This window comes from Phaseolus vulgaris, chromosome 8, assembly GCF_000499845.2.
Source record: "Phaseolus vulgaris cultivar G19833 chromosome 8, P. vulgaris v2.0, whole genome shotgun sequence".
Lineage (NCBI taxonomy): Eukaryota > Viridiplantae > Streptophyta > Magnoliopsida > Fabales > Fabaceae > Phaseolus > Phaseolus vulgaris.
The window spans coordinates 61,900,048-61,914,912 of NC_023752.2; the positions used below are offsets into that span (position 1 = coordinate 61,900,048).

Genomic DNA, 14,865 nt, shown 5'->3' on the forward strand with positions numbered 1-14,865 from the left:
GAATGATCTAAGAAAAATTGAGTTATTGTCTTTAATGTAAAATTAATTTAATTAAAAACAGATTTAGAATAGTACATCTTAAAAATTAGATCGTAATCGTAAATATTGAATCCCAAAACCTATATTAGTTAATATAGTAAATATAAATCGTAAAATAAAAACATAAATAGTACAAAATTAAACTTAAACCTTAAAACCTAAAACTTACAAGTATCAACAAACCCTAAATATAAATAGTAAATCTAGAAAAACATACTAAATCGTACTGCAAAGGATAAATCCTTAAATTTTAGGTTTTAGGGTTCTAGATTTAATTTATAAAGTGTACCATTAAGGTTCAGAAACCGTTTATAATTAAATTCATTTTACATTCAATTTTTTTAAAATTATTACATTATTATAATTATTTTATCTATTCACTAATTATTCCATCATTTAAAATAAGAAAAATAAAATAAAATAAGTTTAATTTCAAAAACGCAACAGAAATTCAGAAAAGAGGTAAGTTGTAACAGTTAATCTATTTATATTAAAGTCGTTTTACAACTTTTTTGTTAATTTTTTTTGGGTACAATTTTCGTAATAAAATATATTATGTGATTATATAATTTGAAACATAATTATGAAGGTGAAGAAGGAAGTATTATGTGAAACCAAAGCAAATATGAACACAAATTCTAGAATATAAAAGGCTTACTAAAAACCTTTATTGAAAAGAGCATAGTTATTCAGTAATAGACAAATATTTCAAAGTAAAAAATGTGGATATAGTTCCTTTTATCCACTAATGACTTCCTCAAACAAAACATAACTATATGTTCTAAAATTCAAACCACTGCCACCTTTTCTGTAACTAAAAACTATAACCTTCTTACATGTATCATCAAACTTTTGTTAATGCCACCAATTCCAAAATCCTTCTAATGTCTCTTCTTCAGCAATTTTGAGTAAATTGCTGCACTAGCTGAAAAATAATTCAACAGAAGAACTGTCTTGTCTTGTGTATCAAAATGGAGCTGCTACAACAGGACTTGATCTGTTTGAACTCTCTATATTTCCTGTATATGTATCTCAAACTATGATTCTTTACATCTCACTATCTATTGGAAACGCAAATGGACTGTCTGGGAGGTTGAGTCCTTCATAGCTGGATAAAATTCAAAACACAAATTACATGATCTTTAGTCAACAAAAATGTTTCAGGAGATGTGTTGCAGCAGTCAAACTGCATGTTTGCAGACAAATAATGTCATCTACACATATAACTTGTACCAGGTCTCATTTTCTACTTCACAAAACAAAAGCTGTTGTGTTTCTTACAAGAATACCAAGTGAAACATTGTTTTAGAGATCTTTTTGTCAGATAAGAATTATGCCAGGTATTGAGCATGTATCAGAATCCTAGGAATTTAGAAAATAGATGACAAAAGCATATAATTTCATTTTTAAACCTTTTGTCACTCTATCTGACCAATTTTTGTTTGTTTGAATTAGTTTCTCAAGTGTTTAGTAGAAAGTTTAAAATGGTTTAATGGATTTGGATGAAAAACACTTAAAGGGTTTGATGGCACATAGGTACTTGATAAATTGCAGCACTAAATTCAAGCAAAAGGACCAAAAAAATGGCACATAGTAGAGAAACAAAGAGTGAAATTAAACTTTAATGTATTAAAAAAAGCAGGCACTAGAGTGTAAGAGAAGAAAAGAAATGGATGCATACCTTTCCTCATCAGAGGATTTGTCATCTGTATGTATGGATTTACCATGGAAAGATTCTTCTAGTGGTTGGAAATTGAAGTGATCTGAATGATACTTTATTTCAATCAATATGACATAATAGGATAGATAGAACATACTGAAATGAAACTTTTGATAAGCAAACATGTAATGTATTCTTACACACCATCTGAAATGTTTGTTTCATCCAAGGACAAGCCAAAATTAGGTGAGGTGGATAAAGGTATTGAGGAAAACTGCAGTTGTGCAAAACTTCTCCTCTCATGTTCCAGAGTCTGCTCTTGGTCTTGGTCTTCAATCAGTTGACTCCTAATGGATCTAGGATTCCCAAAACTTCTTGGAACTAAATAGATTACAATTATGCATTAGATTGTACAAAATCTTCTACCACAAGAGGAACAGGAGAAAGCAGAACATTAAATACCTCGGATGAGAAAATATGCTCTTCTAAATAACCATAATAAAGAAACAATATTTAGATTCTAGACTAGATAATATCATACTTGAGTTGAGTTCAGAGTCCGTATCTACAGAGCGTGGTGAATAATAAACAGTGTGCTCAATTCTATTCCTGCATCCAAATTGAAATGCATGTGGAAATTAATATGAGAAAAACAAATATAAGCAGCATATAAGATTTCTTAAGATGTAAATAGGCTACAGACTTCAAATAATGCATTTGAAATCATTATATGGTCTTCATCAATTCCCCTTCCATGCATGATTTAGCATATTCATCATTGTGGTTTAGTTATTTGGTATGTCTTGTTCATAGCCATCCATATATCTCTTTTACAGACAATGAGGTAAAAGCAGCCCTCCATTTTTGCTTTAAATTCAATACTTCTTGACTTGAGGACCAAACATTGAGAGATCACCACATCATCAAGGAAAAGATCTTACCAGGAGACATCATTACTGAGTTTGACAATTCAAATGTTCAAGTAACAGACTTCCTCGAAGGCACTGAACTGAAAGGTCCTCAAATTATAGGTGATAAGTGCCATATGATTTATATACTCCAGCTTGATGGAGAATATCTATGTAAACAGTTTGAAATTATGCAAATATTGTAAATTTGACAGGGTTTCCTCCTTTGTCTCTTTTCTCTTTCTTTCAGTAAGACGAAAGGAGAGAACAAGGAGGAAGAACTAAGAACTAGGGAATCAACAAGGAAGAAAAAATCATTAAATTTTGCTAACTCTAAGCAAAACATATAACAATTATGTTGTCATTTCAAACCAAAAACTATAAGCTTTGATCTTACAACACGAACTTCACAAAACAACTGCATTTAAAAGAATAAATGAGGATTTGAAGCCATAAAACTATAAAAACTTCAAAAATAAGAGATTGAAAGGAAGCGACAAGGAATTCACCTCTCATTAATCTTTGCTTTCTCCCGGTAAGGCTTCACAAGAACCCGAGAACCCCGAACAGAATGGGGATTCCCCTTCTCCAAAACAGCTTTGACAGTTTCTGAATGAACAAATGTCACAAATCCAAACATCCTTCTCTGCTGGTTTGGAATTCTAACATCTGCAACAGGCCCAAATGCGCTACAAATGAAATATATAAAGTCAGTTCACTATTGCAAATAATCAACTGCAAAAATACAAAGTAGTGTGAACTTGCACTTCAACAACAAAAAATGCAATGTACTTGAAGTAGTTTGAGACATCATCCTCTGTGAAAATGCTGTCAGCAGGGAATGTCAGATATATTTGTCGTGAAGCACTGATATTTCGAGCAAACTCTCCTTCCAGCATTTGTGTGGGAGCATCTTCTGCCAGAAACACTGAATGCTGCCCATGAGGTCTGTAACTTAACCACAAAAAAAGTCACATTAGGATCAGAAAGATCAAACACTAAATACACAATACATGCAAAAAAATTATAAGACTTTACCTGCCTATGAGCAGAATACTGTTTTTCAGTCGCGCAAGAAGCTTTGTCAAACTATAACCAGACTTGCCATGTCTTTGGCTCTCAGTTAAATAACCATCTGCTTGCAGTACCTTCTTGTATTTATCATAGTATGCCATTGGCAGAGAAGCAATGGATATTGGACTGCCCCTTGATCTTAGAAGCTCAATAATTTCTGATTCTAGCTGTGCTAGTGACCCTGGGGAAATCACCTGATCCTCACCAACACCATCATTTCCATACATCTGAGATAAATTCTCAGGAGCAACTTGGCCATGATAGAATCTGCAGCTTGTTCCATGCTTGCAGAATCCTTTGTTGAAATAGTGACAAACTTTCATTGGAAATTCAGAAAACCTTCTCCTAGCTTTTCCACCCAGATTGGCAGCAGAAGCATCTCTATAGTAATCGTTGGCAACCCCTACTGTGCTAGTCTTTACAGCATCTATACGATTCTCCAAACTGCACAACTGTGTCTGCTTCTGAAGTTCCATGATGGAATCCATGTAGTTCATTGCCATAAAGTCTGCATTGATATTGCCAGCAGGTTGTGGATCCCAATAGAGAGAGGGAACATGAAAGCTTGGTGAAGTAGGAGTTCTAGGGGACATTACTGCTAAATGGCTTAAACATTGTTCAGGGTTGAGAATATGTGAAATTGGGAGCATATCTGGTATAGACAATATTAGGAGCTCCCTTTTGGCCTGAAATGCCACTTCACGGATGAAATAGTCAGGGAAAGAAGCCAATTTTGCCATTTCTAGTTCTCCATGATCTTTTAGGAGGAGATAGCCAATTATCTTTCTAGCATGCTCTGGCTCAAATTTATGAATTTTATCAAACACAATCCTTGTACACTGAGAAATATCCATAACTCTTATATTGTCACTGCAAAAAAATCCCGTATAAACAAAATTGAGTGAATACTGTTCAGAGAACAAGTACAAAGAAACTCAACCACATCGCAAAGATTAAACACAGAATACATGGGATGAAAGAAAAACCAGAGTCCTGATCTTAAAAAAGCAAAATTGAGGACCTAATACACCATAACAATGAACTAAACAAACAAAAACAAAAAAACAAAAGCATTAGATTTAACAAATCCAACGGAAAAAAAAATGGTGATGCTCCTTCTCAAAAAGAGGCCCTGTTTCACGGATCAATTATAAATAACCTAGCAACACACTGCATTATGTTTTCCTCAATTTTCTCTGTCATCACTCAAAAAGGACTGATTTTTAATGCAGTCCAGAAATGCAACTTGCTCCTGATATGGAAATGAGCACGAAACACTCTCAGAAATACCACATGCATTAATCACATACCAAAAATTACAAAGTCATAACAGAAAACAAATGATTACAAGAAAACAACCATCATTTGCAAATCAAAAACTGACATTTGAAGATGGATGTCTAAAGCTCCTCGGAAGAGTAAGTTTAATCTCAAACACCCTTCTCTAAATAAATCAAGTAAAAACCTCTCCCCAAGAGTAAAAAAAACAAATAATTAACAAAAATCTTCAAAACTGCATACCCATAAAAAAGCAGGAGATAAACAGTGCAGCAAATGTTTCAAAAACTGAACTTTTTCATCATTCCATCAACCTCTCTGAAGAACTTCATCTTAATACAAAAGGCAAAGAAAGAAAACAAGATGGATGTTGTAAAGTCTCAGAATCCAGAGAGGACAAAGACACCATTCATGTTTCTCTCTTTCAGAATCAAAATCCAGTGAACTCTGAAGTAGTGACTGTACAGTATCTATTTCCTTCCAAATTTAAAAGCTTTATAGAATCACAGGTGTTGAATAGTCACAAACTCGAGGCAAAATATTTTGCTTGATTTTCGTGACTATAACTGCTTGGAACTGCTCAGTATCACCCTTTTAACTCTCCTTCTTTTCTGTTTACAAAATAATAATAATAATAATTCAGAAGATCCAACGTGGTACTAAATTTAGGACTTCAACTGCTCAACTTCACACCAAGGTAGGGTGACAAAAAATACTGCAATTTTTATCTGTCTATACTTAGAGTTAAACTATTCTGTTTCTAAAAGTAGGCTTAGTATTAAAAAATCTGAACACTATTACAAAGAACAAAATCCTAAATTTAAAAGTTTATCCAAATAATCATTATTAAAAAACAGATAAAATAGACATTGGTTGAATGTGTGATGATGATGAAGATTTAGGAACTCAAATATGGTGAAGGGGGACCATGAGAGGGAAAATATAGACCTTGGAAAGAGGCTAAGTCTAAAGGGCTGCTTGTGGTGCAACATTTTGCATTTCAATTTGTTTGGGAGGGAACACAATCACAGATGGGACAATGCCACTTCTCTAAATCTTTATATTAAATACTATAAACTAAAAAAGTTGCATAAATCTATGTCACAAAACCAAGTGAAAGGTCCACTTAGGTTGAGTTATTTGTTAATGGTAAATGGGACCCTCAAAATTCTGAGATGGTCCACAACATCCAACAATGTCATTTTATAATCTTATTGATGCTGATTTGGCAATTCATTCTCAGTTTGGTTATATTAGGCCCTACCTGAAGGAGGGTATCAAATGAAAGGCAAAAATTCCTAAATCTTATCCTTTCATGTCACCTCAAACCTTAATTTTTGTGGTCAATAATGTATGGAAATGGGTTGTTTTGTTACACTTAATTCTCATATGATGTGATATCTTAGTTTTCTTTGTTTTAATTTGTAGAATTTGTAATTGTTTTGTTCTAAAATTTCATTTAATAATTAGGATAGAAGGTAAATGTGATATATTATTAATTTGTATAGATTTATAAAAGAAAAGTATATAGAGTACTTGAATAAAAAGTAAAAAATATAGTTTGTGCTACATTTATTAATTAAATATTTTTGGTGTACATAAATCAATAAAGTTAACTCTTAAAAGACCAATTGTTTGAAAGATAAGATTGTGGTTAATTCTTTTATTGATTAAAAAACTCCCAATAAATGGTTGAGTTGTTCTAAAAAGTGGCCTAAATAATTTCTATTGATAATAGAACAAATAGTTGTGCTTTATTAGGTACAATAGTAGAAAGAGTTGTTAATCATCATTTAACATATTATTTGTTCACTATTAACATGATTGATCAATAAAAAGGATGATCATTCTATCTGTACTTTCATAACATACTACATCTACTAAATTACACTAAATTTATTTGAATGTGATCTAAGTGAACATTTAAAAATAGAATATAAATATAAATGAGATAATGTAGTTTATTAGAATATGCAAATGGGTTTTTACTATTGAGTGGAGGGATTGCACTGTGAATTTTAGTTGTTTTGGTAGATGAAAAGATGAATGAAGTAATTACTTATTGAGAAAAATAAAAAAAGTGACCTTGAAAACTTAATATTTAAAGAAAAAAGTTAATATAAAAATAAGTTTTGAAAGTGGTTAATTTTGGTCTACTTTAAAAATTTAACTTTTACTAATTTAATATGAATTACTTAAGAAAATCCTAAATCCTTTTTTAATCCCTTTGATAAAAAAAAAAGTCTTTAAGAATATCCACAAAATTAATCCTTCAAAAACATAATTTTTTATTATTTACATTTTATAAATTAATTCTAGTTAGTCACCTTTTCTTCTTATGGCTGCTTACAAATAGATTACATGGCAACTATCACTTATAAAATCAATAATATAGTTATGTAATAAAAAGATTACAAATTGTGAGTTTTTGATAGTATAAAATTATGATTTAATTATTTATAGTAGAAATTTGATAGTATACAATTTAAAATATTTAACCATCCTACACTTTTTCTAATGAGCTGATTAACATTGTCATTCCTAAAAAAAAATCATATTAGCATCGTATTTTATTAAAAGAATTTTAAGTATGGATTATTACTTTCTTTTAGACCAAAAATACCAACATGAAGTGGTTAATTAAAATAAAACAAAAGAACAATCTGTCTTCAAGGATACAACCATTGCATTTATATGCAAAAAAAAAAAAGACATATGAAACTACAGCAATTAATGTTTATATTATTATTTTTTTCACCTTATTCTAATAGGACTAACTACTAATTTTATACTTACAAGTATGAAAGGTGTTTAGGGTTTAGGTCATATTAGATTAATTGACATAAAATATTATACTAGGATATTATTATTTATTCACAACACTTGTGTTATGTAATATGTAATGTGGGGATTATTGTTATCATTTATATAGCTTTAATTGGTTATGGATAAACTCATAATTTATAAATTCTAGATTCAAAACTAATTTATTAAATTATAAATATTTTTTAAATTTAGTTAATAAGATAAATAATAAATGTAAAATGACATAAAGTGTATTATCATGAAATTATTTTAATAATTTTTATTCAAATATATTAAATTATAGTTTATAAATTAATTAAATAAACTTATTACTAGTTTATAATTTACTTTTGTTATGTATAACTTCTAATTATATGTTTTTTATTTTATTAAAGACTAGCATATGCCAATGATCTCCTCTACAATCCTTTATATTCTGATTATTTCAAATCACCAATAATATCACTTGATTGGATCAGAGCCAATTATGAATTACTCTTACCCTTAAATGGTTGGAAATATGCACTAATTAAATTCCATTTGACTAATTTTGAAAATTGTGTACACCGGTAGAGAAATTAATTACATTTTCAGTTGTTTGTTTGGTATATTATCACAGAAATCATTAATGTTGAACTTTATCTTTTTTTCACTAGACTATATATATAATAATTTAGTTGTTGCACTGTTGTATATATATATTTTGATGGATTTTTTTATATAGATAAAACGCATCCATACTGAAGATAATTCTGTAACAGTTACACACAGTTATTTCAAACAATGCTTTAAAAAAATATTTGTAACATAATCATATAAAATAAGAAGCTCTTATACTTTATTTATATAGTAAAGTTGTTGTTTATGAAAATAGAAAAGAAGATATCAGGTGATAGTGGTTAGTTTCAACTCATTCTAAAAACCTTAATACACAACCTATTATTTTCCATCTCCAACCTCTGTAGGAGTGGTCCATAAACATGTGTTGTTACTCGTGTTGGTGCATGGACATTTTATTTCATGTTTTTTTCAGATTAAAAAATTAGAAAAAGTCCTTGGATGTCGATAGATACTGATCCAATAAGAGGAGTTTGCATGCTGGAAACGATTTATGTTTTCAAAATTTCATGCAGTGTGTTTTGATCACATGCCACTTTTCTGTCTTGTCTTTGTCATGTGTTTATGGCACCGAATAACTCACCCAATCAAAAATATTTCTCAACCTTCAATCAAAATAACCAAAGAAACTAAAATGAATTCTTGCAAATACAAAGGAAAAGTGAGTATAATAAGGTTCATTCATCTTAATTGATTTATCTTCTCTTTCTATAACTCGTTTTCACACTATTTGAAAAGGTAGATTGGTTGTTTTGAAGTGAGAAGGAAAAAAATATGGGTGCAGAAAGTAAAAACTTCTTAGAACGATAGTACAAACATGCACTTGGGCTGAGAAGGAAAAGAATAGGGGTGCAGAAAGTAAAAACTTATTAGAACGATAGTGCAAACATGCACTTGGGCTGTTATACTCACCAGCTACGGTTTTCATGAAACTAAAAATACTACAAGTATGAAGTTGTATTTAACTATGGTTTCTTCAATTTAAAATACTATATACTCTATTAAACTTTTTCTTTTAAAAAAATATGAAAGTTGTGCATGATTGTACATTTTTTATTTAAAAAATTAAAATTGTATTTGAGAGCTACCTACTTTAATAAGTTGTTTCAAGAAATTTTAAGAGAGTAAGCAACTAGCTTTTTAAAATTTTATTCTTTGTCAAGAAATCTTTCATGATTCTTAAAACTACATTACAATTAAGTTTTAGTTTACATAAGTTATCAAAATTCTAAATATAGATATCGATATAAGACTAATTGTTGTATACACATTCATTTATTAATATTTTTTTTGTTAAGTCATTTATTACTGATTACAAATTTCATCGTTAAATTTATAAAGTTGAGTTAGACTTTTGTAAAGATAAAGTTCTTTTTATAAATATAGTATCAAAGTCATTTATGATCTATTCTAAATGAGAATTTCTTAAACCTATCATGTCACCCACTATTGAATCACCTATAAATATATAGCCTCACACAAATCACAAATTGACGAGTAGTGAGAGGAATGTTTTGGAGTGGTTGAACCGACATACTAATGATGTATAATGAATGAATAAATATTTATAATATTTATATATATATACATATTAAATATTATGGATATTTATAATATTCAAATAAGTGATAAATCTATTTTATATTGAAGTGCTTTCTTGACTTTTTCTTAATTTATTTTATGTGGACATTCTGTTTGTTTTTTTTATATGTTGAATGAATAAAGTTTTACGTTATTAACAAGGCATTGAATTTTGTATCTTTAAATCTAAAAACTCACTCACATATAAAGGTGGAAGAAAACATTGAAACAAAAATCACCATGCATGTGTAGTTACAAAGTCAACTATTATTGCTTCTTAAATGTATATTTAACTACTTCAAGTTGAGCATTTCATATTATGGTTCATTTCAATTTTATTTTTAAAATAAAAGTATTCAAACATTATATATAAATCACAGTTTCTAACTTTTATTATGAGATTAAAAAGTCAATTGCAATTAATGGATACAAATGTATCCAATTATCACGAGAGTGAATACTATATTTCATGTGCAAAATTTTGTGTCTAACTCTCACATTCATAAGCAAACTTATCAAAATCTTTTTGAAAGTTTATTAAGAAACAATTTGCTACTGATATTTATTACTTAAAATAAAATAAAAATTGAATATTAAAAGTTTCTTACATATGAAACAAGATTCTACTAAACTTTTAGCAAGAATACTCTTCAGAATTGCATATTGTACCAAAGTTCTTAAAGAAAATTTTGAATGAGAGAGTATCAATAAATATAATAAGATTATTCTGGAAACAAAATTAATTAATTAACTTTTTTATTAAAAAACGTAGAATTCGGATGACGAATTGTGATGTAAATAACTCTAAATTAAGGATCATTCAGCAATATATCTTGTGTTGGTGTGACCACATAATTAAGAAAAATTACTTTGAAAAGTCAACACCACCCAAATCATTATCTTTTATCAACTTCAGTTAAATAATTTTTTTATATAGTTAATTACTAATTTACTAGTATAACCTTCATATAACTAGATTCATTCCTCTGACCTAATTCACAGCCTTTTCATTATTATTATATATATCCAATCATTATATTATATTTCCTTCTGTATATTTAAGTCAAATCCACCTCTCCAAGCTTTCACTCACAAAATCAAATTATCATAATTACATAATTACTGTATATAATAACTTTTTTTTACTTTATAATAATAAACAAATTATATAAAATAATTTGAATTCATATATCTTTAAAACATTTTGCATTTACACAATAAATGAGAACAAATTCTTTCTAATTTGTATCGAGTTGACTAATTAGTAATATATAGTTTAATTAATCTTCTAAATGCATCCTTAAGTCACATGTTTAGCGTAGATAGTATCCAAATGTTCACTATTCTTAAAGAACAAAACTACGAAGACTATGAGTGAAGTTTTGACTTTTGAATGATATATAACAAAATTGTATCTAGAAGGCTGCATGAACATGCATGGCTGTGAGAACAAGTCACTTTACCTAATGACATCATCAACTCATGAAATGATGAGTTGATCAATAACGTACCTTATTATACACAAAAACATTTATGTTATCATTTAGATTACTGTCTGACAGATGAGAAATATTAATTAATAAATTAAAAGAATAAAATAGTTTTTAAATGTATATTATATTTCTCATGATGCAGTGTGGCAACCGCGTTGAATCCATGAAAAGTGGATCACACCAAGGTATAGCAAGTTAATTAGTTTAAAACATGCTTATATATATGTGTAATGCATTAATTGGTGGATCATTCACCACTGTAATCAGAAGTTAAGAAGATTTGCCAGAATCAGAAGTTAAGCTGTTTCACTGTAATCTGAGGAGAATATGACTATGAGGGTATGCAATTTTCTCATTTAGTTTCAGTTTTTAATTTTTCCTATTTCTCAAGAAAGTTTCATGCAGTTTGTTTATCTATAGAACATTTCGTGTAAACTTCACCTACTTCACCTCATAAGTCAGTTTTATGAGGTTGAGTAAGACTTAAAATTTACTTCTTAATATAGTATTATCATAGTCCGAACCTAACTTAGCGAAAGTTTGTTGAGTTTATTAGACCACCCACTATCGGTTATCAGACCATCCATAATGCATTTCATAATATATAAGTTGGGTGCAAACCTTTCTCATAAGCCAGTTTTAAGAGGTTGAGTTAGGTTTAAAATCCACTTCTTAATAAAGATATAGTTCTAGATATACATGTATACAAGGTTGCTCATGAAATGTTGTACTTGTAAATTATGCAGCAAAGGATAGAAATTGAGGTGCCACTCCACTGTGGTGGATGCAAGAAGAAGATTATGTCGATATGCACCACTGCTGATGGTATATATAGAATGCTTTTATCAGTTTTAACAATCACTATACTAATGTATAGCAGAGAATCTGATTGATAGCAGTGAAATTTTCCATTTTAATAAGTTTTTTCTTCACAAGATTTGAATAATGTTTTGTAGGTGTTTGTTCGGTTAGTTTTGAAAGGGGAGGCAAAGATAAAGTGGTGATTAAAGGAGAAGGAGTGGATGCAGCAGGGTTGACAGCATGCTTAAGGAAGAAGGTGAACAAGTATGCTGAGCTAATTAGTGTGGCTAAGGATACATGAACAATATTGAAGAGATACCAACCTCACTCACCATTCATGTCATGTTGTTATTTGTTGTGATGACTTTTTTCTATGTTTCAATTCGTTTTGTTGTAAACTTAGAATCTGAATTATAGTCTGATGTATAAGTTATTTCTAATATAAACCATAAAGTGAAAGTGATTTTATTTGGTGACACTTTCCTAAAGTATCAAACAAAATTGTATCCATGATTATTTGTACCTCGTATATATAAGGAGCATGTTTTGTTTTATTTGTATAATGATGATGGTAATTTGAAACTTTTATAGACCATATGATTTATTCTGTATTGCTGAATATTCTTACTCACTCTGCAATCTTCACTGTGCATGAATATATTAATGAGATGATGAAAGGACACTACAAAAAAAATCAATATTATCTACGGATTTTTACCCATGGATCTGAGTCCGTAGGTAAATTCAGCATTACTTACGAACTATTACCCACGAATTCTGAATCCGTAGGTAAATTCCGCATTACCTACCAACTATACCTACGAATCTTATTATCTACCAACTTTTACCTACGGATCTCTATTACCTACCAACTATTACTCACAAATCTCTATTACCTACGAACTATCAGATCTCTATTACCTACCAACTATTATCATAATAATTATATAAATAATATTAATAATATTAGTAATATTTAATAATATTAATAATATTAATAATATTAATAATATTAATAATATTAATAATATTAATAATATTAATAATATTAATAATATTAATAATATTAATAATATTAATAATATTAATAATATTAATAATATTAAACAATATTAATGATAATGATGATATTAAATATATGAATAATGTTATTAATTTTTATTTTATTAATTATATTAATATTGATAATCATACTTATAAATATAATAATAATCACAACATGACAACAAAACTTGACTGGTGTAATAGTTAAAGCTTTTATGGACATATCTCAAGGGACTTGGCTTCGATCGTTACCCATGGACATAATATCCGTAGGTAAATTACCGACGCCAACATTACATACGGATTTTTTTCCGTGGGTAATCCATAGGTAATGTTGATTTACCTACGGATTTTGGCTATTACCTACGAATTTTGTCCGTAGATAAATTGGATTTTTCTTATAGTGGGAGAAGTAGATGCAGCACGTTTGAGGGAGAGGATGAACACACAAATGCATGAAGAGACATTCATAATATTCATATTAAGTATTATGGATATGATTCCATATTCCAATGAACTTTAATAATTATTATATGAATTTTAATATTAATTTAAGTTTTGTCGGTTTTGGCCAATGTTATGTGATTTAGAAAAAAACTTATGGTAAAATACTTTTATCTTTAATAAAAAAAATTTGTAGTAGAAAAAGAAGATGAGTGTGAATGAAAGAGATGAAAAAATATATGTGAATAAAAAAGATGAGTGTGAGTGAAAGATATATGAATGAAGAAGATGAATACGGATAAAGAGAGTCGATCTAAAGAGATTTGTGTGTGAATGAAAAAATATTTATATAAAAAATTATAAAAAAATTGTGAGTGTTAGAGATTTATCATCTTTAAATTTAGATATTTAAATTAAAAATAATTTTCTATTCATGTTTGTTGTCGTGAAGGTTCACAAATTCATAACATATAGATTAATCAACACTAACTTAATAGAAATAAATACTAAAAATAAATAATTTTTTTATATTTTTTATATTTATTTTAACTAATTTAGTATACTTAAAGAATTAAAGTTGGAAGCAAAAAGAATTTATTAAACAAGTAATTAATGAAACTGTTTTTGTGTAAAAGCCAAAAGTGTATATGCTGAATGAAATTGAATTGTATCGCTTGAGCATCATTGACAAGGGGATTAAATTTTCTCCTTCAAATTTCGTTTTGTATATTTCTCTATGTTAAGGAATTTATATTAAGTTTCATTTTAAAGTAAAATAATCAAACATAAATTACTAATTTATTATTATTTATATTAATCTAACAACTTTTTTCTTTTATTTGAAGTAATTTATAAAATGAAAGCAATTTATTTTGAAGTATTACTTGAATTTGAGATAGAAGATTAAATTTAATATAATTTTTTAAAGTAATTAAGATTGACATTTGGGAATTTAAAATCTCAACATAAAATGAGTAATTTTAACATAAAAAATATTTACATTAAAAAAATAGTAATCTAACAACTTTTAAAAAATATAAACCAATATTTTGATAACTTAATTAGGCCCTTGTTAAACAAGCTTTTAGTACATGAGATATTAGGCACAATTTTGTTTGAA

At 28.5% G+C, this 14,865-nt stretch overlaps 2 protein-coding genes across 3 annotated transcripts; one reads left to right on the forward strand and one right to left on the reverse strand.

The window, feature by feature from the left end:
- Nucleotides 1-675: 675 nt before the first annotated feature.
- On the reverse strand, nucleotides 676-5,842 carry LOC137826019 (zinc finger CCCH domain-containing protein 18-like). Of its 2 annotated transcripts, none has more exons than XM_068631859.1 (8): nucleotides 5,203-5,842; nucleotides 3,646-4,551; nucleotides 3,400-3,555; nucleotides 3,117-3,296; nucleotides 2,241-2,308; nucleotides 1,904-2,080; nucleotides 1,721-1,802; nucleotides 676-1,147 (listed from the first exon to the last, which is right to left on the reverse strand). In XM_068631859.1, the coding sequence occupies exons 2-8, from the start codon at nucleotides 4,533-4,535 to the stop codon at nucleotides 1,087-1,089; spliced, it is 1,614 nt and encodes a 537-aa protein (XP_068487960.1). In that variant the 5' UTR covers nucleotides 4,536-4,551; nucleotides 5,203-5,842; the 3' UTR covers nucleotides 676-1,086. The 2 variants fall into 2 exon arrangements, with proteins under 2 accessions (XP_068487960.1, XP_068487959.1); XM_068631858.1 differs by having other exon boundaries at nucleotides 3,400-3,561; nucleotides 5,203-5,710.
- Nucleotides 5,843-11,690: 5,848 nt separating this feature from the next.
- On the forward strand, nucleotides 11,691-12,865 carry LOC137826011 (heavy metal-associated isoprenylated plant protein 47-like). Its single transcript, XM_068631850.1, has 3 exons — nucleotides 11,691-11,795; nucleotides 12,203-12,281; nucleotides 12,413-12,865. The coding sequence occupies exons 1-3, from the start codon at nucleotides 11,784-11,786 to the stop codon at nucleotides 12,556-12,558; spliced, it is 237 nt and encodes a 78-aa protein (XP_068487951.1). The 5' UTR covers nucleotides 11,691-11,783; the 3' UTR covers nucleotides 12,559-12,865.
- The last annotated feature ends 2,000 nt before the right edge of the window (nucleotides 12,866-14,865 follow it).